Source organism: Lichenostomus cassidix, chromosome 3 (assembly GCF_008360975.1).
Source record: "Lichenostomus cassidix isolate B80296 chromosome 3, HeHo_3.0, whole genome shotgun sequence".
Classification (NCBI taxonomy): domain Eukaryota; kingdom Metazoa; phylum Chordata; class Aves; order Passeriformes; family Meliphagidae; genus Lichenostomus; species Lichenostomus cassidix.
This window is the reverse complement of record NC_139483.1, coordinates 80,159,172-80,185,985: the sequence shown is the minus strand read 5'-3', so window position 1 is coordinate 80,185,985 and position 26,814 is coordinate 80,159,172. Positions and strand designations below refer to the sequence as shown.

Genomic DNA, 26,814 nt, shown 5'->3' with positions numbered 1-26,814 from the left:
GACAGATTTTTGAAGAGGCTACTGGAGGTTTCAAGTATTTCTTTATAACAAATCCCTGGGATTTAAGTAGAAATTTAGTACTTTACTTAAATCCTTTGATTTAAACCATATTGCCAACCTCCATAATTTGTCATTAAAGCTGTACATCATAGAAGCTCATCTGTCCGATATTTCAGCTGTGGTTTTGTTGCCCATTTTGTCACTGTCCAGCATGTACAGCAAATTTTAGAAGCTTAAAAATTAAAATTCAGGACTTTAGAGATAGCTAATACTAGCTCTTGTCTTAAGACCTAATCAACTGTTTTGAAATAGTGCCATTCCTTGACACTAATTCCAGATTGCTCCTGGAGAAGCTCCTTTTTGCAGTGTGCATCTAAGGTGTGGGGATGTTCAAAAGAAATAAACAGGTCAAATACGGCACCACAGCATTAAAAAGGGCCTCCCAGTCTCCCTCCCTTAGCTTTGAAGCTGATGTGAGCTTGCTGTCGTGTGGGAAATGCAGGTGTAAAGTGTGTATGTTCCCACACCACTCTTGTGGGAAAGTGTGTCGCTGTTGAGCAGCTAGCAGAGTAATGAAAACACCAGTTCTCAGTGGCAAGAAGGAATGACCTTTATTGTTTTGATTTCATCATATATATAGAGTTTTCAAAAGTCACCCAGATTGGTCAGTCAGAGGCCTTCCCCCAGGCCTGATTGGCCAGGCCTGCACCGTCCAAGTTCTGGGACACTGTTCCAACAACATCCAAACTTTATCTTTATTTATAAAACACAAGAAGAATTCTCGTGGGAAAAGCCTGTGCTAGCCACAAAAGTAGGAGCATTTTCCAGGCACGCCCAGATCCACTGGCTCCTCCCTCTCAGCTCATCCTATCATTGGCTCTGTGAGATGCAGGCTACAGCGTCCCAGCTGGGACTCATGGTGCTCTCCAGTTCGTTACTGGAGGGTGTCCTGGTTTTGGCCAGAAGAAGCTGTCCCAAAGCTGCTCCTTTCTATCAGAAAGAGCGTCTTTCAAGTGCCTCTACATCAGCCTGGAAATTTTAGCTGAGAAAACCTCCAATGTGGACTTTTGTGGGTTGTAACCAATGTCCAAGATCACTCAGGCAATGTGGGGGAGGCTGAACTGGTGAGGGCCAGCCCAAATCGTACAACTAGTGGGAAAATCACACCAGTAGTTCTTCATCTGGGGCCATACGGTGAACCACACTAAGGAATCGATCTGCCTAAGGGAATCCATTAAAGAAGGTTCACTTAAGACCTAGACCAGCATCATTTTATGGTCCCACAAAAGCTGTGCAGGCAACACCAAGAAGGTCACTTGGGGCTGGAAGTGCTGAGAGACAGGGCAGAATGGGAGCCATCAAAGGGAACTTTTGTCAAATGGCAGCCTGGCAGCCACTATAGCTGGTGTTGTCAGTAAGTAAATTGGCTTATAAGTTATGGTTAATCATTGACCTAAAATGTAACCTACACATTTATCTAGTATAGGCTCAAGCAATTTAACTGTACGCTACATCAGCATCTGACTGGTGCAACCAAACCTGCCAAGACACATTGCACCGGGAAAGGATTTGGGATTACATGTTACCAAATTAGAGGCAACATCAGAAAGGGAAACTAACATGTATTCAGACTCAACTTTAATTTGTCCAAAATAGCACAGGTTTTAACTTCTTAAGGCTCCCGGGTGTTTAATTTATTTAATACATTTTAAATGCTTGATGGTGAATTAAACATTCAAAGATATTCCCTTTCTCGTAGCGATGTGGGTCTGAGAGGAGATTAAAAGTTGGATTTGAAGCCATTGTTATGTAATTAGACTTGCCTGGCCTTTTGTTAGCCAGTGCAACTGCTCCCTTGCACCTGTCCATGCAGCATGATTTATAATTCAGCACAGAATACACAGGTTTTCTTGTCTTCACGTAATTGCTCAAATTTTTATTTGTCAAGTGTTGTAGATCACAAGCATTTTCAGTTCTGCATAGGCAGGCAAATGCTGCTTAAAATAACCCACATCCTGCAATTCTTCCCTCAGGAGCTTATCCATGAACATTTTCAGTGTACCGATTAATGAGACCAAGCTTCCCCCTCACACTCATCTGATTAAAATATTTAAAGGAATACTAGACAAATTAAAATTGTCTAGTAAGTAATGGGCATGCTTTTCTCTGTATTAGCTGACTCTTGTTCATCTTGATAAAAGATGGTGAGGAAATCTCAGTAAATCAGGAATCTGCGACTGTTTATGTCAGGAAGGCTCCCCTCCAGTGGAGGGGACAAGCTTTACCAGGTAACAGATAGGTGTCAGGTCAGACCAAATATTACGAAATAAGAAACAAAACAGGCAGCAAAGCTGTTATCCAGTGCAAGTCAAAGAAGAATATGTTGCAACAGGATTAAAAAAGAAAAAATAATTGGATCTGACAAAATGGTCTAAAGGTCTGTGATTCAAATGGAAAATGGGAAGAACTAGTATGAGAATTCCAGTGTTTGACATGAAACCTGTAAATCTCGCCTCGTTTGTATGTGATAAGAATAGCAGGCATTCAGTAATGGGATGTCACGGCAGGCACCAGGAGCTCCCCATTTCAGATGCTCATAAGTGTATCACACAGATTCTTCTTGACAAAGTAGATGGTCTCTCTTCATCTGCTCATCATTTTTGATACCAGCTGCAGTCTTAAACACAGAGCTAATCTATTTATTCCTAGGAGTGTTATAAAATGAGGATGCAGAGTGAACTGCATCCAAATGGGCCACTCTCACACTAATAGTAAATAAAGAAAAACATTTCCTCTACAACCATGATTTAGGAACTCTAATATTTATGTATATGAATATGAAATCAATAGGCAGATATGTGAGATATGTGTGCTATGCTCAGCACACGTAAACATGGGAGGCATGAATACAGTGACCTCTGTTGAAACTACAGCTCCTGCAAACATGTATCAATATACTGACTTTAAAACACCATTAAATGGATGTGCCTCTTCATGCTCTGCAACCTTCAGCTGCTTGAAACTCTTTGTGAATCACCATGCCTTGGTGAACCTGTGAAATGCTGTCAAGCCACCTTTTGGAAATGGGTAAGAGTGAAGCTGGTTTCTGAGTTCACAAAGGCAGGCTGGAGCTGAAATACAACTGCTGATCATGCCAGCAGCACCCATGTCATGCCCCAGGTTGCAGAAACAATCAGGAGCCTTCTGAATACAGAAGCACCTCCTTGGCAGAAAGTAAACTGCTTGGCAAGCCTTACTCTGCTGCATTTGCAAGCAGATTGTACAGTTTTGCCCCAGTCCTGGAAACGTCTCTGCGAGGATGGGCCGAGTCTGAAGGTGGGTTCCAGCTGCTTTGCCCCTGCCAAGCCAAAAGAAGTGAGGCTGGAGAAGCAAGTGGTTCAAAGAGCAAGAAGTAGACTTTCTTATTGGAAAGCTCTTCCTTTATTTTAAATATATATGTATGTATTCAACACCTCCAGTAAGAAAAGGTACTGTGAGGTCTAAGAGCTTTAAATCCCACAACTTTCCTCTGATTTTCCCACTAAGAAAGTGAGAAGAATTGTTGATGGGAGGTGTTTCCAATGGAGTCAGTGGTGATCAGAACTAGGATGCAGGTGCCAGAATGTAATTACTTAATCTCTGTATCAAGAGAAAACCCTGATAAGACCATACAGACCAAGGAGGGAAAGTTTAGAGCTCTGCTTGTGAGTGCTGAGTGGGAATGAGACAAGCTGCTTGGTGATCCCCATGGAAGGGGCCATGTGAGATGACAGTGACATCCAGGTCTCACCACACACCTCTGGAGGCTTCTTTTCTCCCCACAGAAATGTTGCCTCTGCAGTGGTCCTGGCATCTGTGGGGCAGGAGAGGGTGGCAGGAGGACCACTGGAAATGTGGGGTTTGATCCCAGCTATTTGAATATGAAAGTGAAGGTATTAATGGTCCTTCCAGGTCTGGTGTGAGTTATGAACCTCTACTCTGCTATTGTGGCTGATGGGGCACTGAGCCTTTGCCATCCACTGGCTGTCTGAGCTCCCCTGCAGCACCTCAGACTGCCCAGTGTGGGCACATGGGCTTTCCACACAGCCCATTCTATCAAAATGAGTGGAAGGAGGAAAAGTGGAGGGAGAAGGAAGATGAGATGAAAAGGCCAGGAGAGATTGCTTGAAGAGAAAGTGCAGGGCAGGCAATGGAGTAATTGAGTCACAAACAAGCAGGCAACCGAGCCACATGCATGCAGTGTGCCTGGAACAGCTCCCATCCTTCCAGGTCAGGAGAGGCTGCTCTGACCGATGATTTCACCAGCATGTGGGAGACAAGCTAAAGAAATTTCTCCTTAATCCACAAGGAAAGCACAAATAGTTTCTGACGGAAAACAATATTCAAATTGTTGATTTTTAAAGAAAAAAAATAACATGCATTAATCAAACAAATGGCACACTCTGGAATTGAACAGTGTGGGACAGCAGATTAATTGCAGGAGATGTCTGCTCCCCCTGAATCTCTCAGTGTTTCAAAATGGACATAATACGCAGTTTTATTATTTGCCCGCCCTTTAAGTTGGACTTGAAATGCAATTAAAATAGCACTTGAGAGAGCCATACATTTTAATTAATGGCCTGCATTGCTGAGAAGTTGGAAAACAAAGAGACCATTGCCCACTAGGAATGAGTAAATCAAGACAGATGCGTTCCTGGGTGTCCATACATCAATATGATGACATAATCTAGTAGAGCAAGAAACCCATCTCTGCTGTAATATCACTCGCTTTGCTTCAGTAATTTAGCGCAACGGGTATGTATGATGAGTGCCAGCTTATCATCCTCAGGTTTTAAAATTGGGACAAAACATATCCTAGGGTGTGTGGTTCTGCTGCAGAGCTCCAAAACCAAGAGGAGCCCCCAGGAGAATCAGCCTGCCCAGCTCCCTTTCCCACTGTGCTGCTTCTCCTTTTTGTTTCCAGCTCCCAGAACTCTTGCCCTGGGCTGCCAAATAGGTGGCTAAGATGTAGCAATCCCAGGTGTGGGTGACACCTAAGAGCAGTGTGAAAAAGGTGTGAGCGCCATGACATAAAATCTGGGGTTTGCTCCAGCTCAACACGCTTGCTCTCCCCTAGAAGTATGGACATTGCCAGGAAATATATGGGCTAATCTCTGCTGCTCCCCATGGCATTGCTCCCATGGACAGCTTGCATGCAGTGGCTCTCTGTTGGAGGATACATGAGATACACAGTGTATACATACACTTTATGTGTGTGTGTAAATATATATGTATATATTTATGCCAAAGACTGGTGCCAGACAGGTTTCAAGCATAGATCTGGATTTTCTACTCCAGTCCCTAAGTTCACAAATATTTTACAGGATGATCATTTTGCACATAGCATTTACCAAGAAACATATTGGAACACTGCAAAACAAGCAATGCCATTAATTTTTGCCAAATAAATAGTAAAATGGGAAGTGGTTCACATGATAAAAGTTACAGAGACTTTCAAGACTTTGTACTTCCACCCACATCACATACCAGGCTATGATTTTGGCTAAGGAGCAGGGACTATGTAGAAGAGATTTCTTCAACTTTTTACAAGGGGAAAACAAAACTTAAGCAAACCAAAAAAGGTGAAACTGTTACGAAAAGCAGAAACTGAAATAAGAGACTGGAAAAATGCAAACCTGTCAGCCATTTTAAAACACAGAGATCTCAAAATTACAGAGTGCAGAATAAAAAATTTGCAGAGGGCAGCAATTTTTAAGGTAAATCTCTCTTTCCTGAACTAGGGAAACTGCAGGAAAAACTGGCAAAAGAAAAGCATTTATGCAACAAAGTAACAGAGGAAATTGGCTGTTGTCAGTATGAGAAAACGAGCCTTCACAGAAATATGTTGAGCTGTCCTATCCCCTTTTTCATCTCTTTGTGAATCTGACTTTTTTTGAAAAAACATGGACAACTTTGGGACTATAATCCAACATCAGGCTCTGATCTAGGCATCTTCAGCAAAACACAGAAAGGACAGGGATAGAGAAATGAGAAAATGCCTCTTCATGGGTCAGTAGTCCTCCTGCATTCACATGCTTTAGACAGTTTTGGTCATCTCACCTTTAAACAAAAGGTTGAAACTGATGAACTTCAGAGAAGGGTCAGCAAATAAATGAACGCAGGGAAAATCTCTTTTTACTTCTACCTTGAGGTAGAAGTAGCTGGAGGCTTTTCATTTGTCTTGAAAGAACAATTCAGCTTTCAGCATTTTATTCTATGTCACGGAGACTCTGCAGAGCACAAACTGACCTTTCATACACAATTGCAGGATTATTTCCTCCCCTGAGCAGCCTTCCAAGGGAGACACCAAAGCAGACCAGCCAGCTGCCACAGCCAGGAACAAAAAGGGGTTTAAACACTTGTGCAGACTTTGGTAAGATTGTGCACTGGTAGAAACCACCTCAGACAAGAAAGTACAATCCTCTGGATATAAGGAAATGTCCAAAAGCTACCAATAACACCTAAAAATTCACAGAATTATGGAAATGTGCTGAGTTGGAAGGGACCCACAAGGATCATCGAGTCCAAATCCTGGCCCTGCACCATCCCCAAGAGTCACATCATGTGCCCAAGGGTGTTGTCCAAATGCTTCTTGAACTCCGTCAGGCTTGGTGTTGTGACCACTGCCCTGGGCAACCTGTTCCACTGCCCAACCACCTTCTGTGTTAAGAACCTTTCTGTAATATGCAACCTAAACCTCCCCTGGCACAGCTTCAGGCCATTCCCTCAGATCCTGTCACTGGGCACCACAGAGAAGAGATCAGTGTCTGCCCCTCCTCTTCCCTTATATTATATCCATTGTTTGAGATGTATGGATTTATGGTGGGCAAATACCAAATATCTTTTCCTCTCCTTAATTGTGAAGCTAAAAAATCAGAGTTTTGTTTGTGTATGTCCTCCTCGTTTATTCCCCTCTTGGGAATACCCAGACAGTAAGTTGCCCATCAGGTGTTGGCTGATGGGACGATTGACTCTCCTGGAGGTCACTGCTCCACACAGTTGGGTCACACAATGTTACTGAGCAATCCAGCGCAGTCAACCCTTTTAGCACAAATGTCTACAACAAAGTTCCAGAGGGCTGTGGGCAGGCATAGGCATCCCTCTGCCTGATCTGCAGGTCTTGACCAGTCAGGAGAGACCCACATGTCCCAAGGAAATTGTTGGCACATGTGTGTGCAGGAGGGGAGTTACATGTGCATTTGTTGGGGGAATTGGGGAGAAAGTAAAAAAAGATTTTTGCAGCCGACCTTCTATCCCCTCTGCCTTTTCATTAAACATGTTTGGAAAATATTTCCCAAGTGGAAAATAGTTGTTGGTATATTTTCTTTTTTTCCCTCAGCATTTAATAGCTGTTTCAAATTACATTACTAAGGGTCTTTAGCAACTGGCAGTCACAGTATGTGTCCACTTCAGAGTGCGTGATTTATGCCTGAGATCGGAAGAAGGTGGGTGTCCCAAAACCCACACCTATGTATTCACTGGGGAAGCAGCAAAGATGAAGTACTTTGCCTTCTGGGAAGTCTGCTTGACTGTGCAGATTTCTTCCTGACAGCATCTTAGCAGAAACTGAAATATTGTATTGTCACTCAGACTTGTGGAACAAAGCCCAAACAGGCCCTGACCATCCCCATTTCATTTTCTGAGGTTTCAAAAAGCCGGAAGGGGGGAGATGCACATGAAAGGCAACTAATGCTGAAGCAAAGGGATCTAATTAGAGTGAAGGCAGGGAATCTGCATGAAACAAAAAGACACCGTGTAATTACTAAAATAACTAATGTGTTGCTTTATATACCATGATGAGCCACTCATTTAGGGTTATTCTGTATTCTGAACTTTGATTGACTCACATAATTGTGTCTTTATTGCCAGTTTTTATAGCAAGACAAAGCAAATTCAGTCAATGTGAGCCCCCAAATCTATGTGCTATCATTGATGCGAAGGAGATAATCCTCTTCTCTATCGATCAAAGACTGAAGGTGAGCTTGAATTTCCAAGAACTTGAGACAGAGTCTGAATGAGAATTTCCAATGAAAATGGCATGAGCCTTTGGATCAAGTATCCAAGGTGACATACAAAAAATAAGGATGCATCCGTTTCTTTTGTCATCTGTCCATACTGGTGTGGGCATCAGACCTGACAGTTCCACCTTAGAGCACCATCCCACTGACCACCTTCTGCATGTTCACTGTTTTTACCCTGCCTGTTCTGCAGGTGAAAATCATCCAGCTGTGTAACTAGTAAAGAAAGGGCAAGCACACACAGCCAGTGTGCTAGAGAAATGGAGAAATTTCATTATCACAAATTAAAAGTAGATAAAATCTTTTCACCTTGGCCATTTACCCTTGATCATATCTTTGCTTTATCCCTGAGTTTTGAATCCAGTGTGAAGGTGTATTTCAACAGAGTATTTGCAATAGGACACAATGGGGATCAAAATAAATACTGGGGGGGGGGGGGGGGAAGCATTTCCTGTTTGCTCTTTGCTAAGGATTTCAGGGGTGCAGGCAAGTCTGCTGCATCCCACCAAGACCTTTGGGCTTGGTCCCCTTGACTTATGGCCACACCAGGTGTGAATCAGCACTTCTTCAGCATTTTGCAGGCTAATGGTAAAGCAGCCAAGGCTTGGCCTCTCCCCAGGAAATTTGGACATTCAGGAAAAGAAGAGAAAAAGACTCCAGGATGATTTAAGCAATGCCTTGCAGGACTGACCCACTGCTAGGGCAGAGGGTCCCTTTGCCAGACCATGAACTATGTCAGGTAAGACCTGAGGTTTCCCCGTGGGAAAGTTCAGGGGCTGAACAGGTTAACTGGAAAAAAAAAAACCCAACAAAAAACGCATTAGAGCTTTAGAAATAGCATTGGTGGGCAGCTCTGTGCTGTGAGATAGAAGAATACCCAGCACATGGCTGGATTATCCTGTGATATTTTGAAGAAATCGTGCCCCCTGCTGATTTAATTAGATTTTTTTAGCCTCAGCTCTAAACCTGGTGAGAACATTCAAACATACTGATTAGTGTTCAAGGTCAATAACTCAGATGTCCTGCTGGATAGTAAAAATCTTCTCTTTCAACACTGAAATAAGATGCTTATTATTGATTTGTTGGAAGCAGAAGGCAAAAGATGAATGGTATATCCTTGCAGGACCAGCATTCTGAGGCCATGCCAAGATTTTACATGTCCTTTGTGGCATTTAATGGGGAAATAAAAGCCTGGAATAAAACAAGCAGAAATTTGTGACATGGGGATTTGCTGTATATAAAGCCTCAGTTTGTGTCTTTCATGGTAAAATGATCTCATTTTCTAGCAAAAAAGAACCATCATCGGCTACCCATTTAAACTGATCATGAGTGATTAACAAAAAAAAAAAAAATAGATCACTGTGCAATAACAATCAGTGTTGTTTTATGAGATGGTTGGTTCTACCACAGTATCCCACATAAACTCTCTTAATGGCGAAGCAGTATGAGAAAATGCACATTTTTTTCCCAGGAAACCTTGGCTACGGCAAACCAGCTTCCACAAAGGTCACCCTAAATGCAGGTCAGAGAGCAAAAGCAGGAAAGAAAGGAAAAATTCCCAGCAGTGTGTTCTCACAGGTATGTGAATTGTGCTCCAGCCAGCCCCACATCCAGTCGCACAGTGGGGCTGCATACAGGCTCACACCTGCCAGCAAAGGGCCAACAAACCCACATTTCCCATTGCCCCATTTCCATCTGGCAGTTTGGGGCCACTGGAACTGTGGTACAGAAATAGTCCTGATGGATTTAAGCTCGTCCAACATTTCTTTCCCCTAAGATCCTACTTAGTGTGTTTTCCGGTGCTGCACTGTGCTCTGCTATTGTTAATACAACGATCAGGGACATTTTCTTTTGGCTTCTCTTTCCCAGTCGCTAGATCGCAAACCTGCCTCCACTAAGAGGTCATTGAGTACCCTCTAGTGGATATTTTGGAAAACATATCTCAGCTCTTTATCGGCCCCTCGAGCCTAAGCAGCAGCTCTCTGGAAAGCCTTGTGTTCATAGTTAAGGTACACAGGGGATGGATTACAGTAAGCACAGCACATGCAAACAGTTGCAAACCCTTACAAGAATTCCTTCTCCTTACTTAAATCAAACATGAAGGGCAAACAAAATTAAAAATCAATATTTCAAGACAAACTGCTTGATTTTTTTTTTAATCTACTAGACGTGTACAGGGCCAAAAATACCTGTAAGGAAAATCAATCTGCCAATAGCATTCAATTTCAGTTTTTGGAGTAGCCTGAGATGGCAATGGGCCCCCGACCTACGGCATCCAAGGATATACTACCGGGAGAAGCAAGAATATATCCCCCTGGTTGGCCTCCTTACCCTTTATATATCAGCTTTATTAATAATCTGTAATTTTTTCTTAATTAGCTAATGCATTTGCTTTTTTGCTTCCCATGATCTGTATGCGGTGGGTTAGCCTTCCCAAACAGCCTAAATCCCTCTTAGCTTCTCGCTCACTCACACATGTCCCATCCTCAGAAAATGTGCAAGAAAGTTCTTGTGTCACAGGGAGGACAGAGAGCTTGGTAACTTCCAGTTAGCATCACAGGGAGATGACTTGATGGAGGTGGGGGAAATATTTTAAGTCGCTGCCAATTAAAATAGATTCAGGTAGTGAGAAACAAAGATAAACATTAAAATTTTAGCTTTCTTCTCCCACTTTTTACAGGCTCAGCTTCATCCCCAACTCTTCTACCTCTTTCTCCCCCCTGGCTGCACAGGGATATGGGGGAATGGAAGCTGGGGTCAGACAGTAACTGCTGCTTTTTTCTCATCACGCTTTTCCCCCTGCTCCAGCATGGAGTTCTCCCTGGGCTGCTGTTCTTCAGGATAAACCTGCTCTTGTGTGGATTCTCGATAGTGGGGTGGGTATCTGCTTCAGCTCCTGAAGTACCTCCTCCCCTGCCCTCTTCCTCTGTCCTTGGTGTCCCCTCTGCTCTTTTTCACGTTTTCCCTCCTCCCCTGCCCATCCAGAATTATCTGCTCTTTCTGATACAACTTACCAATAACATTTTCACTAAGATGTTGAGCAGCATTAGTTTCTGCTCCTGTCATCTATCAGTCCAATCCCTCTGTCAGCAGTCTTGTCTGTTTGCCTTTAGTTAATGTCAGACTAAATGTTGTACCATCAGCATGCTTATTTTTATGCCTTTTATCAGTGGCTTAATGCTAATGCTCTGTAAGACTTCAGGAATTTCCCTGGTACACCAGGATGTTCTCAAAATGAAGATGAGTAGGTCAATTATCTTCTTGGCAGATTTTCCAGGCTTTCTGAGTATGTAGCAAGACTTAAACCAGTTTATGTCTAATAGAGATTTTTAACACACTCACTTATAATTCAGCAGCTAAAAAAATATCCCTTCTCTCATTATGCTTGAAAATACTATCCTGCTTCTTTCTAAATGTAAAACAGAAATCTCTGTTTATCTGTCTACCTCTTCTCACCCATCTCCTTAGTAGGATGTCACTGCTGCCTGCTGTTTTTCAGGTACATCTATCAGGCTCTCCCCTTTGTATTTCCTATTTCTTTTCAGGAGCACAAGTTCAATGCTGCTCTGTTGGATATTTCAATAAAAATACAGACCTCTGTATATACAGCTTAAAATGCTTACAGGCCTCTCCTGGTGGTATGTTGTAAGTTCACCTCCTTTTTTAATATCTTTTCTTGTGGAGCTTTTGGCCATGGCTCCTAAGTCAAGCTTATATTCCCTGTTCTTATGCCAAATTCTGAATTTGCAATTTCTGAACCATCCTGGTGTGTGACATTTTGCTTTTTTGCAGGGAATCACCATTATTTCCAGCAAGTATCTGGCTCTCTCTCATTATTAAAAAAAAACAGACTGTCTCTCTGTGCAGGTAGGTAAAAGATGGGCCAGTTGAACCTCAAACCCTCTCCCTAACCTCTTGTTTCAGATCCTCCCTGTTTAACCATCTCCACTAATAGTTGAAATACTTCCGACCTCCCTCTGCCCTGTCCCTGGGTTAGTCAAGATGTCCAAAGAGTGCGTGTTTGCTAACGTGCATTTTCAGTAATGGGAAGGGGTTAGCTGAGGAGCTTCTTGGTCATTAGAAATCAGTCCTGACCTGAGCAGGGAATTGGGTCAGAAAGTCACCAGATAGACTTCCTAGGCTAAAGTGTTCTATAATTCTATGCAAAAATATGGTATGTCACTTAGTAAGCTTCTGAAAGTATTAAAGTGATAAAAGCAGGGTACAGGATGAGACACATGACATAACTACATTGTTGCAAAAAACATTTTTTCTTTGAAATTTCATTTCCTGAAGTAAAAAATCTACAGTAAGTGTGTAACCATTTTTTAAATTTTATATTCCCTAATCCAGTGATATTTTCAATTGTTTTGAAGGTTTTCCGAAGGATGCCAGACTGCAGTGCTAGTGCCCAGGGATGCACCCAGCACATGATGATGTACATTTCATTGTTGGCTCCTCTGTTACACACAACCTGTGCTCTCTGGTAAGTGAGACAGTGATAACACTGCTGTTTTGAAAGCAGTGAGTCACCTGTGTTTGCTAATAATACATTCAAAATCTGTACCATTTCTGGCTGTGTTTCAGCCAGGGCTTCAAGACACCTACCAGACACTGTGGGGCCACAGGAGGAAGTTCTCCAGCATCAGCAAATGCTCAAGGTGGTTTTCTAAGAAGCTGGCCCCAAGGTGCCTTGGCTTCTCAAAGAGTTCTGCAAGTACACATCTACCACACAGGAGGCTTGTGCTGCCTCTCCAGAGTTAGCGAGTCCATGGGTTTGGCTTTGAGGGTTTAGTGGTGAGTAAGGGAGGATTTTTTTCCCTTTCACTCACCCCACTTTTGTATGGCATTGGAAAACAGGGTCCATTGTGTTTGCACAGCAAGGTTTTGGCAACAAGAGTCTACAGGGGTGGTCCCTGCAAGAAGATGCTAGAAACCTTCTCCATGTCCAACAGAGCCAATGCCAAGATGGAGCTGCCAATGGCCAAACTGAAACCATTGGTGACAGTGGTAGTTCTGCTAGGATAACACATTAAAGATGGGGGAAGATTTACTGCCTGGAAGCAAATTTTGGCCAGAGAAGAGAGGAGTGAGCATATGGGAGAGGAACACCTCTGCAGACACCAAGGTCAGTAAAGAAGGAGGGGAGGACATACTCCAGGTACCAGAGCAGAGATCCACCTGCAGCCCCTGGAAGACCCCACACTGGAGCAGGGGAAGAGTGTCAGGAGTTCTTCTTTTGAGGAGGAAGGAGAGAAAGAAACCATGTGATAAATTGACTGCAGCCCTCATTCCCTGTGCCCCTGGGAGGGAGTAGAGAAATCAGGAGTGCAGTTCAGCCCGGGAAGAAGGGAGGAGAGGGGAGAGGTGTTTTAGGATTTGTTTTTATTTTCCATTACCTTACTCTGATGTTAATTGGCAATAAATTAAACTATTTTCCCCAAGTTGAGTCTGTTTTGCCCATGACAGTAATTGATGAGTGATCTCTCCCCACCCTTATCTTGACCCACGAGATGTTTGTTGTATTTTATCTCCCCTGCTCCAGCTGAGAAGGGGAGTGATAAAGTGGCTTTGGTGGGCACCAGGCATCCAGCCAGGGTAAATCCACCACCCAGGGATGTGCCAGCTCAAGCACCAAGCAGACAGGCTATTTTACAGAGCAAGCAGAAGTGTTTTTTTTCCGCATGATTCCAAGCACAAGCAACAAACACGTATAGCAAAAAATAAATTGGCTTAGCCAGCGCTTCAAAGGGTGTGAGCTGCCACCCATGGTAATTTCAGTGTGATACCTGCTGACTTCCCCTTTGCAAAAGGCCTCTCCAATGATTCATGCTCTCATCTACTGATGTTCCTGACTTCTTAAACCACACCACTAACCCTTTGTCTTGGACCCAAAATTTCCAAATTGTTTTTAAGAGGTGCTTTTGTGTGTGTGTGGTTGTGTGTGTGGTTGTGTGTATGTGTGTGTGTGTGTGTGTGTGTGTGTGTGTGTGTGTGTGTGTATTCACAGACCCTCCTTTTGAAAGACAGGCAATCCCAGCCTGTGCCCTGAGAGACAGAGTTGGCAGTATAAAGTCAAAATCCTCCCTGGTCTTACTCACCTCACTCACACTTGCTTTTCCCCACCAAGGCATGGATCTGTGTCCTCCCTTCCCACAGGCACCAGTTGAGACACAGAGCTGCCAAGAACTGTCTGTCTGTTGCTGGGAAGAGGTGCCTTGCCCTTTTCTGATTAGACTGAATAGTTGTGATGCTGACCCAAACAGAAAGGCAGGATGTATGGGTGCCTCCTACCCCTGCTCTACTACTCAGTAGAGGAGGGAAGCACTATTTTTCCAAACTCTCCCTCTTTTGTATCCCCCCACACCAGCTCAGATGCTCACCATTTAAAGAACATTTGAAATGTTTTCTAAAAAGCATCACCATTTTTGTTTTTAATTAGCACAGGTGGCAATGACTCCTTTGGAAGAGGCACAAGGAGCTCCCCATCTCTCCAGGACTGCAAGGGAAGCTGCAAGGCCCTGGCATGGTGGGTGGCAATGCTTCCCATGGTGGCAGAGATCTGAGGCCATGCTTTCCCAATGCCTCCACTGACTGATCCACTTAGGAAAGCAGCTCTTCAGGTTACTTTAGCTCTTTAATCCTTTTCTCTCCCTTTCCAGAAGTGACAACTTTTCTGTTTGCACCTCCATTGCATCACCACTCTCCTCTACAGCTGCCCTGCATTTTTTTTTGCCTAACAGCATGTAATTAATCAGCTCAGGTTTGCAATAAAATCTGACGCCCATTTAATAGACTGAGTCACCGGTAGAGCCAAGCAGAATGAGCTGGTGGGAAGGATGGCAGGGGAGATAAGGCAAGGCTGTCAGCAGGCGAGGGGCAGGCCTGCCTTGCACAGCCAGCGCTCTTCAGAGGCAGCCTGGGCGACACCAAGACCAAACCTGCTCCTGTTTCCCTGTTGCTCGGTGAGGTTTTGGCATGTTTTCCTGCCTGAGCCAGCGCTTCTGCTGCAGGAGCCAGACTGGTTGGTCCTTTCCATAAGCGATGGGAATGAGCTGAGGGTTAGGCTGGGAATGGGGAAACAGAGAATGGGTGGAGCAGAGAGGTGACTGCCAGCCCTGTGGGGACACTCGTCCTCTGGAAAAGGTGAAGGACTTGGACCCCACATGGTGATGTCCTTTCAGGGGGAGCCACCAGTCTCATCCCTGAGCAGTTGCTGGCTTTTCAAAACACTTCTGTATGTAGTATTTTTTGCTGCTGGCTGTGGTACAGTCAAACCATTAATCTTCATTAGAGGATGATAAAATACTTATATAAACACCTCATAAACCCAGCTGTTCACTGGCACTGTACTACTCCTTGTGCTCTGAAGTTTCAGGACAGAGCAGTTCTGTGACATTATAAAAATCTCCCTCCTGTGGCTCAGAGACAGTCAAAGCTCAGGAAGAGCTGTTGTGCAGCTAACAAAGACTTTAGGGTCTGTATCTGGGCATGCTCATGAATAACACCAGAAAGATGGTGGGGATTTTACAATTTCCTTTGCAAGAACTGTAGAAAAAGTCAAAAGTGCAGCATGGTGATTGGGAAGATCGGTGTCTGGGTATATGTCTGTATATCCAGACATACATTAGCAAAAATAAACGCTTTCTGATTTTCTGGCTAACACAACTGCTATTGTGTTAGAAGCTTTTTAAGCAAAATGGCTTTAGCTATGTTTCCAGCAATTATGAATATTTCCATGTGACTGCTTTTCAGCTGTTTGTTAGAAAATGCATATCTAGAATTTTTTTATGATGTAAGCTAATTACATCCCAAATTAAAACATACCTTATTAATGAATAAGATACTGTGATTTGGCATTTGCTTTCAGCATTCAGCACAATTCCTGTTTAATGCTGTGCAAACTAATTCAGTCTCTTATCCCAGACCAGAAACTGCAAGAGCCGTGACAGTACAAATCACGCGTTGCGGCGTATTCATTGCACGAGAAGATTCAGGGTGCTCTGGGCATGGGCAGGAGAGCAAAAGCTCTGCCAGTTCTCGGTATTTCTCCACATCACTGTGTCCCAGGAGGCAGCAGTGGCTATGGGACCTCATTTCTAGCCCCTCAGTGTGACAAGTCCTGCACTGAGCTTGCAGATGCAACACCAGCCCTCTGTTAGCGTGCCATGGCTACAGAAGGAACAGGATCAAAGGAGAGAATTATCCTTACCCAAGTCCTTGCAAGCCTTGTTTCTAGTTGTTTATGTAGTATTCCAACCACTTTGTAAATGTCTTTCTTTTTTTTGTTGGAAAAAAATGTTAACAAAGAGCTAGGACTAACACAAATTACCTACTTGGCTTTTTACTGTTGAATTAATAATCTCCTTACTTTATAGCCCTGCCAGGAGGGATAACACTATTGTTAAGGCATGACACCACACTGCAGAAAGGGTGTCTGCTCAAAACTTGTTCAGTCCTCTCATCCTTGCCTGTAAACCACCAGAAAACATACAAACCTCCCACAGTTTGCACAGTAGCTGTTCCAGGTAAACTGTAGGTCTTTTGGTCTCATTTCCCTGTAAAGGTAAGAAATACTCCAAAGCTAAACAACTGAGAGTGGTCTTTTAAAACTTTAAGCTCTGTAAAGAGCAGCTTTTACTCTTGTGGTAGGTAGATGCCAGAAAAGCCATTTTAAGGTTGCCCATCAGTTAAAGTTCTCAAGCCATGGAGGTGGAGGTGTAGAAACGCCCTTCCTTATTGATGCCAGAACATTATTTAGCTCTTCCTTAGAAAACATCAGCAGTTAGGAAAGGCTCCAAGTTTTCCCAAGGAAACACTGTAATGAAATGCATCATCCTGCCATGTCTGTGCCTTCACCAGCACTCACCTGTATCCATGCCCACATCCTGCAATCTGGTGACAGCTCACAGGTTGCACAAAGCTGCTAAATCCAAGTGACACCCAGAAAATGTTTTGCAAGTGGATGCAATTTCCAGCTATGGGAATTTTCACTTTCCCCACTAAATCACTTAGAACAGATATTCAACATCTGTTAGTTTTATTTATTTACGTATTTAAATTGCTGCTCAGTCAATCCCAGAAGTCCTCAAAGGTAAACCAGTCCCAAGAAATAGGATTGACCAGCGATGAGAATGTTGCAATTCTAAAAGTGGGTCAGGGCCAAGTATTGCTATGATTTCTAACTCTTTCAACTTTCATGGGACAGCTGGGCTATCGTGCTGGGCATGGATTAATTCCTCCTTGCTAACATAAAATGCTCCTTTTGCTCCAGAATTTCCAGTTTCAAGGACTGAAATTCTGGCATAAATATTCAGATTGCGTTATAACAACTGCAAAAAAAAAAAAAGAAATCAAGAAATATAGTTAATCAGCCCAACCCCGCCTCTGATTGAGTGTATCATCAATCTCTTCTCTAAAGCATTATTCACAACTGTAATCACTATTTTATCTAAGCAACAAAGAGAAACAGGCTCCAGCTGGGGGATTTAAAATCTGATACTGATTTTCTTAAAATAAATAGCATTAATAAGCAATTATGAGGGCATTTCTTAATTCTGTTGCTTTAGCTACTAAAATAGCAGAGGGCACAAAAAAGAACAATAAGGAATAACCTCAAAGAGCACAGTTCAGGGATTTTTCTTTTATTTACCTTATCCCTCAATGCTGAAGAAAGAGATGACAAAGTTGGGTTGAATGTAATGGCTTTTAAAACTTATCTAAATCTAGGAAATAGAACACAAAAAACCTGTTGGGTTTTTAATTTTTTTTCCTGAATTTGTAATTCCTAAACATAGCTTTTGCAGCTAATAATCTCTATATCCTGGCCTAGTCAAAGTGCTGGAAAGAAAGCTGTTGACTATACAGATTTTGTAGCAGATTATGGAATTCTTTTAGACTTGTAATTTAGATCCAGAATGCACTGCTCACCAGGTCACAATGATGTTGAGAACTAATCTTGGTGTCTGGTGTTACGCTTATAATGGGAAATTTGCTCAGTGAAGGAGGCACTGCACAGCATTCTGCTCCTGTTCTAACAAACAAAGGATTACATTGCCTCAAGATGTCATGCTGCCAAAATTGCTACACCAAAAATTAAATTGAGAACAGAGTCCAAATCTCTTGTCTGGCTAAAATATCATGTTATTTTCAGAGTCTTTGCAATTCAAGCAAACAACTGCTTTGTGCATCTCTTTGTTCCTACAGCACATTCCTACTCCTCATGAGAACATGCATCAAGATATTATGTGAAGAAAATATCAAGAATATTTTGGTCAGATTAAAATGCCCACTTACTCCCCAGTCAGTTAAAATTCCTAACAAAACACAAAGTCAATGGATTCCTTCTATTTAGTGTATTACCTACTGAGCTGAACAGCCATCTTCTAATACTTGCCATGACTTGCTGATGGCCCAGTTCTGCTCCCTGGTAGCCATTGGCTGGAGGCTGGCAAAGTCAAAGACTCAATGTGTTGAAAGTATGAGAAATTGCCTCACTGCCAAAAATGTGCTAAAACATACTTTTGACAGGCATCCTCTGAGTCTAAGTATGAAAAAAAAATACAGGCTTGCTCAATTTGGAATTCAAACTGTTGTCCTAACAGTTCAGCTCAAGGATTTTGGTAAATCAATGCCTCTGTAGCTTTCAACAGGCTTCAGACAACACCTTCTGGATCCAAGAGATTTTACTGACCGATGAGACAGGCAGCTTATGCCAACTGCTTATCAAGATGGTACTACAGGTGTTTTCCATAGTGCTGGTGCAACCAGAGGCATTCAGGAGGGTTCGAGTTACAAGCATTGCACATACAAGTCTCATATCTGATCCCTTTATCAAAAGCAGCTTTAATATAAGTGCCATAAAGCAAGAAATAAAATCACCCATGCACTGGTCTGCAGCACAAAGCACAGATTTCTGAGTAAGGAATCTGCCACAGCCAACACTGTGTAAGCTCAAAATACATTGCTACTTCTAGTACTCTGTTAAAGTAATTACACCTTCATTGTAAAGTCTTCCAAAAAAAAAAAAAAAACCTGAATAGAAAAAAATTAAACTTTTTGGTCCTTATTTTTCTGTTATTCTCCAAATGTCTTTGTGCAATGTGAGGTCTAGACGGTAAGTGCACTTTTATAAATTCTGTTAGCAACATGGACTGCCCTTGGCAAAAATGCTCACTGAAGTAAGTGAAACTTCACCTAGAGAACACTAAAAACATCAAAAGTCACAATGAGGGATTTTATCTGTGCAAGAAAAGTTACCTGATTTTGAAATTAAAAACCCCAAAAGTCAGATTTATATAAAAATCTGTTTTTTATTAAATTCTCATCACAGAAGGGTTCAGTATAAAATCTCTAACAAAGCGATTTTATAGCACAGGAAACTCTCTGTCTCTCGCAGCCAAAAGCTCTGGCTATGAATGTACAGTGTGGCTTCATATCATAGAATCCCAAACTGGAGTTTGTCCTGGTAGCCCTGTATTTGTTAAACAGGAAGATAAAATTTAATAAAAGCTGTTCCTTCTTCTAGTTTATTGTATCCAAAACACCCAGTTTTGAGATTATTAAATGAAAAATATTACTTCTTAACCTGCTTTGGCATTTCAGACTGCAAGAAATGTCACTTCACATGCCTCAGTGACAAATCACAGCAGTAAACTATTCCCTGAACACACACCACAGTCTTCATTCAAGGAGCCACCCTAGCAGAGCAGAAAGACATGCATAGTGATTGAGAGAGTGCTTTGGAGAGCTTTTGTTACTGCAAGAAGCTACTCAGAAGCTCTGAAAATTATGAAAATCAGAGTCCTGCCAATGCAAGGCTGTGATATTTGTCATTACTTTCACTACAAGCATTTGTAGTTAGATAAATAGCTCTTTATTGTCATTTAAGACAAAGCAAACTTTTATGTACTTCACAATGTACTTAGGCACAAGCACTCTACTTTTATGCCATTACAGCATCTATAATGAATACACAACAGTAACATGGTAGTCATTTAACTCCTGCAACATCTAGAGGCAAAGGCAGAAACTAGAGGAGCAATTACCTCAGGTTCTCTAGCTTTTGGCCCAAGCTGTTCTTGTATTTCTCATTTTCTCTCAGAAACACACTCCACAAAGTACTAGCATAAAAGTGGTTTTCTCATGAAACAAATTAAGGTTATACCACTGCAAGAACACTAGTTCTCTAGCTAAAGATAAGGACAGAAAACACTCTGAATAATTTCAAGAATTAAGGATTTGTTCTTGTTTAGCAGACTGAAACCTACCTGATATTGACAGATAGTGATGCCATATGAGCACACATCAATTCCCACATACTGAATCAAAATACAGATAGCTTTTTCCCTCAAAGCTGCACTGACTGTGTGATGCTCTGGCAGGAACTGCCAGCACTGTTTTTTATAGTGTGCACTAACCAGGGCTTGGACAAGTGGTACTGCGAGGATCAAGAGACATAAACTTGCCCATCAGAAAGTATCTTTGTAATTAAGTCAAATGCGATGCCACTGACACATCAGACAGTCAGTAGAGAAGTGTGTGTGCATCCATGAGGCAACCTAGAAGAAGTCCCAAGCATAAAAAGACACTGAAAGGCACTAGTCCATAGAAGGCCCTGCCTTCAAAGCTGTCTTTGAGAACATGATTCATGTGTGTGCCTGAGAGTAGCCCATGTTTAGCTAGTGCTTTGAGCTGAGCAAGAAAACAGGCAATAAAACCCTTTCCCCACCCAAACCCAAATTCCCAGATGTTAAGAAGCAAGTGATACAAAAAAAAAAAAAAAAAAAATCAAACATCAGAGGATCCAGTCTATTCTATCCAGTCATCCAATGAATCTGACTTGATCATGTGTTCTTATTTTTAATTACTGGCGGGGAATAGAATTATGAAAAAGATGCCTGCAGAAATAACCTACCCCAGCATGTGTTAATCATCTAAGGGACAAATCCTGCTCTGAACACTTAGTGTATTTTTTGATTCCAGGGAGGATGCAAGCAGTGGATTGAAGCAACAGCTGAGAATTGTGCAAGACATAATTGACCACACCACATTTTGCTACAATGGCAGACTTGATTCTCTACTACTTGACATCTGGAGCAGCTATTTGCACCTAGGTGCTAGGAGTGCAACATGGTTGCAACTTGATATTATAAGATTGATTACAGAGATTGTAGTTGGCAGACAATGAAGGAACTTACTGTACCCAGAACATGTAACCATGAATTGCACCTAATGCCAAAAGTGCTCTAGATTCACCAGGATGACAGATGACATTAACAGAACGCAGTGTCCAGCAAAAGCTAAACGACATGGCCAATTGTATTCCTAATAGTTTACACTTCCAAAGACCAAACAAGGAAACTTTGGAGGTTCTTTTTGTTTAAGTGGACATCCTATTTTCAGTGAGTTCCCTAGGGGTGATTTCAAAGCCACTACACTATTACTTGGGGACAGTATTCAAAATCAGGAAGTCCCTGTAACCTTAAAATGGGAGGATGTATCACAAAAATACATTTTCTCAAGCTTCTGGGCTACAAAACAAATCACATCACACGATCTGCCCAACACTAAAATTAGCAGGCATCTTGAAGCAAGATGGGACACAGTAGAACATAGAACAGAATTTATAAACCAAACTCAAACAGCATGAAAAAAAGTAATGTTTATTTTTAATGTTTACAAAAGCATGAACACCTTATGCAAAAGCAGCACCCTGAACCATACATTTCCCTCAATCCTCCTGGGATATTGGCAGAAAGCAAGTATTTTCTCTGCTCTTTAGGGCTCAACATACTCTGCTGAGGTAAATGGGAACCAACCCACTGATTTCCATGGAGCTCCCTCTGCTTACATTAGCAAAGGGGTCGACGCGTCAGACTGCAGTGCAATGAGATGTCATACGGGTGTCTTGCTTTAGGTATCAAACTGGGTAAGTTTGTGTTTCTAACCAGGATAAATACACTATCCAGATAGTTAATTTGCTCCCCATTCTCTTCAATTTTAACTGAAATAGATCTCATGTTGAATATGACTTTCAGCCCACACTAGCTTCATGCAAGGTTTAACTTTATGCACCATGAACAATTTAATTCAAGTTTTTAGGAGATAGCTAGTGTGCTTATAAGGTATTTTAGAACTAAGATCTTGCATCACGAAAGATCTTTATCCTTTCTTACCTCCTTCCCCAGCACATGCAGTTCAAGTGTCTACTCTGAAGAAATGTGCCCTTAGGTTAACCTGAAAAAAATGCACAGCATTTTCATTTTGCCTTCACCTTTTTCTCCTGATCTGGAGCTGGAAGTAATTGATAGTCCTGTAATCAAATAGGCCATGCTTTTGAACCGACAGAGAAACATTTGTTTAGTGGCTGGACTCAATCATCTTAAGGGTCTTCTCCAACCTAAATGATTTTAGACTCTATGATTTAGTTTTAGAAGTTTTTTGTTAAACAGAGAATATGATTGCAATGACTTTGAAGACTCACCTGGAGCAAGTTACCCATACTAAAATGATCCCTACTATAATACAGCATAATTCCTCAGCTACCCTGAGTTGAGGTCCCTCCCCTCAGAATCTACAACTGATGCCTCAAAATAATTATTACACTGGTAGAAATGGCTCTGTCTTGTCTGTCATCCTATGTCTAAAATGACTGACAAATACTATTAATGCTTTCAAGACTGATATTGGATCTGTGGAACAATGAAAACTGCTTCATTTTACCTCTGGAGCTGTATGAACCATTCTATTAGCTCCTGCCAAATTCACATTCAAGAAATGTAATTTACTTCACATATTGAAAGAATCTGCTAAGAACCCATACATATATACACACACACATACAATATGTATGTGTACACATATATACACACATTTATAGATAATTTGTATTTATTTTACACTGAAAAAGTGCTAAAATAATCCAACAACTGTCACTGCTAGAGGTGAGGCTAAATGAAATGGTATTACTTACATGGCATCAAATAATTATGAGACTCTGGTCCAAGAGCTTCTGAACTCTTAGCAAAAAAAATCATCATTCATTGGCAAAGAAAGAAAAGTTCCAAATGGTTTATTTTTTCAATAAATTGAAAGGATTTAGAAGAAAAAGAAATCCAAACCAATAACCCTACAAAGTAGATTGTAAAATTTAAATTTCAGTACTGTGTATAGAAAATATACATATCTATACATAGTTTCATGGCAAAATTTTGAGGTCCCTTAGACTCAAAGATGACTCTAATGAATCTGTCGGTATTTCAAATGTGCATTATTGCCATATTTTGAAAAACAAAAAGCTGTACAGATTCAGCCCTGTATTATGTGAGCCTGGCTGCATAGTCAGAAACAGAAATATTGCACTCAAGACCATGCCTACAAAATGCACATTTAATAAGGCCATTATATTCAAGATTGTAACAGGACTTGAATTACATGAACAATCAAATACATCATAAATAGACCTAGGAAAGTCATATTGCAAAAGATGTACTCAAAAGAGCAGTGTTCCAGTAATTTAATAACTGGGGATTTTTTTCAATGGTATGGCAATCTCTCAAAGTGGTTTTATGGTCAGGGCCAGACAACATGATGTGTATGTACACATGCATTCTCACAATGAGTTTTTTCACTTTTTCTTAGAATTTAAGGATTACCTCAGAGTTTGACAGTAGGCTTCTATTCAAGTTCTGTCAATAAGGTTCAAGTTGCAATCAACTTTAAGCCACTTCCATGCATGATGGGGGGGAAAAAAATTGACTTTCAGTTATTTAAATATTTGCCATCATGCAAGACATAATTCTTAACTTAGAAAGTGTAGCAAAGACATAATTGAACCTGCATTGGAATACTCCCCAGTATGCTCTTTCAGAGCTGGATCACATTAAGAGCATCAGAGCATCAGTTTAGCTGATCTGGCTTACTGAATGAATGACAGAGCAAACAACCAATTTAACACAATTCAAGGAATGACACAAACTTAGAAGTTAGCTGCCCACATCCCACGGCAAATAGAAAGAAGCTACCCTTTAATCAAAGTGGGGTAAACTACCTTGGATTTACAGTAGGGTAAGGGTATTCACACCAGCCACTACCTTGGAGCAGCAGGTGTGCTGTAATCTGCTTTGTAGTTATTTACTCCTTTAGCCATTCCAAAGTTACTGAGTCAGCCAACATTTTGGCTTGGTTAAGGGTAGTGGCATTTGTCCAAGAAGGAAGGGTAGATCACCTCCCTCTTCCCCATGCCACACTACATAAATACACTGAGTTATGCAAATGCAAAAAGCATCATTACAAAGGCTGGAAGAATCACAAGACACAGCAGATAAGAAACTTAATGGTCACATGCATTTGAGTTCAGCAGAGACAGTTTTTCACAATTCTATATTCTGCTAAATAATCCACAGTGGTGGTGATTAGGGATGAACCACCTTCCAGCTGAACAAACTCCAGCATTAGGAATTATTTTTTAATACAACAGACTAGACCCAAAACTCTTTTCCCTAGGACCTGCTTTTTGGGTTTAGATTTTTTTTTTGTATAGAGATGAGACAGACCTGAGACACAGAAGATGTGACCTGCTTGCATTTTATAAACAGATTAATGGATGATAGAGATGCAAAAATCTATTGGATGCGCCACTCACTTTACACTTACAGTTCCATGTACTTTTCTCCTGCACCAGTGGTGCCACTTGCCAGATAAAATTTTGTTGCTACCTCTGGATATGTTTTTGACCAGAGCTGAGGGGGCAATGCATTTGGACAGCAACAATGCAGCTCTTGCAGTGATGGCCAAAGAACACAGTACTTGAGGATATAGTTTCTAATTCCACCCATCTTCTCCTCATTGCATGCTAAGCAGCTCAAAACATATCTCTTAGTAATCAGATTATTCAGAAGGAGTATAACTCCTTCCTTATTTTCTTCATAAAAGGAATGGTAAAAAATCCTTTATGTAATATGTAAATGAAAATCCATCTCAAATTTTCTACTTATTTTAGCCATTTTGATCTAAAATGGTGGCCTGTCTATCAGCAATACTTTGTCTGCAAGTGTCTAACAAATGAAGTTTTGACAAGTATCAAGCAATAGCAACATTTTCAACATTATATGTTTGCTGTATTTAGTATTTAAAACCAAATTCTCTCTCCCAATAAAGTGAAGGTCTTGTAGTTAGCATGACTACCAGTGCATACAACATTTCTAAATGGAATACATGCTGTTTTCTCTCCACCATAACATTATCTTACCATTTTGAGTATCAGTCAGTGCCACAGATTTAATGCAGGTCACAGACAGTAAGAAGCAGACCTATTTTTACTGCTTGCTTCAACTAATATATTTGTTCAAATTTATACATTCTTAAAATGTATTCTTGACTTGGCTCTACTAAAAGTAACACTTCAAAATTTCAGTTTACATTATAAAAAAGATTATTGATGACTTGATCAAAAGATACCACCAAAAATCCCTTTTACTCCCACAGGAAAACTTACATTCTCCTGAATTAGTATTAATGGATATTTAGATCAGAGGACTCCATATTTCAGAAACCAGTTATTTAATGCTCAATATTCTTTTCAGCAGATGAAGAGGTAGGTATATTTCCACACAAGAAAAAATAATAAAACAAAAACCAAACTGTAACAGATACTCAATTAAATCAAGTAATGTCTGAAAAGTCAAACACTGTTCTGACAGCACATAATGTGTCTGAAGGTACTCTCCAAGGAGGACAAGAAAAGTTGCACATTCTGATTAGATAATATGTCATAATTTGAAATTTAATAATTTTCTGGAAAGAAAGCACAAGTATTCAAATGCTACTTCCTTCCCCTCCCTCCCCCACCCTCCCAAGAAATGTGGGTGCCAACAGAACTGCCTGTATCAATGGTAGTATTAACTTTTGGACTGCTAAACATGGAATCAACTGCAATTCTTCCTTACATTCACCAACACCAGCAGTCTACAAGTTTACACAGAGACCATATGCATCATAATTACATAATTACAATAGAAATTCAACTTTAGTGTTGTTCTTAAAACAATCTTCATAAATAATGAAAATATCTGTGTTCTAGCTCTTCAGTAACCTAAGGTTAATTGGTACAGATAGTGTTTTTTTTCTTCCTTTTATAAACCAAACTGGAGGCTCCTCACTGCCAACAATGGTTAAGGCCTGGATCAAGTTACTCTCCTTTTGCTTTTCCCTTTTTCTGCTTTTTTCCATTTTCCACCACCGCATTATTTTCTGGTTTGCTTACTCCATTTGCAACAGCACCATTTGCTATTTTGCCATTCTTTACAGGTTCCTTGGGCAGCTTATATGTCCGATAGTAGAAGTTACCAAACAGGAAAATGAAGGTGATAGCATAGAAAATGACACCCCAGTGCATCCATTTAGGGAAAGGACAATCAATATAAATAGACAAGGCTGTGTGGCCAATAGTCACATGGAACTGCACCTGAAAGACAGAAAATATAGAATCAAAAAGGTCTGGATATATCCTGTAGGTCTGGGTGCATTAATTTATATCAACTAATTAAGTAATGAAAACTGCTAAATTGGGACGTGGTAAGGAAGCTGTATTTGGCTGTCACATTCATGCAGGCACATCTATGTTTGACCAGGAACAACAAATTTACTGCACTATCTGGCATTTGTTTTCATAAACATGAAAATGAGAAGATATGAAGAGATCTGGATTTTCTCTACCTTTTGAACATGTTTTTGCAATTCAGTTGAAACAATCAGC

General features: G+C 41.2%; 1 protein-coding gene across 3 annotated transcripts in view; it reads right to left on the bottom strand.

The window, feature by feature from the left end:
• Positions 1 to 21,708: 21,708 nt before the first annotated feature.
• Positions 21,709 to 26,814, bottom strand: part of ELOVL4 (ELOVL fatty acid elongase 4) — a 36,965-nt gene continuing 31,859 nt past the window's right edge. For all 3 annotated transcript variants that reach the window (XM_085056451.1, XM_085056453.1, XM_085056452.1), the window contains exon 6: positions 21,709 to 26,523. In XM_085056451.1, the coding sequence (XP_084912577.1) occupies positions 26,248 to 26,523 (276 nt within the window). In that variant the 3' untranslated portion in view covers positions 21,709 to 26,247. The remainder of the gene's footprint in view (positions 26,524 to 26,814) is intronic.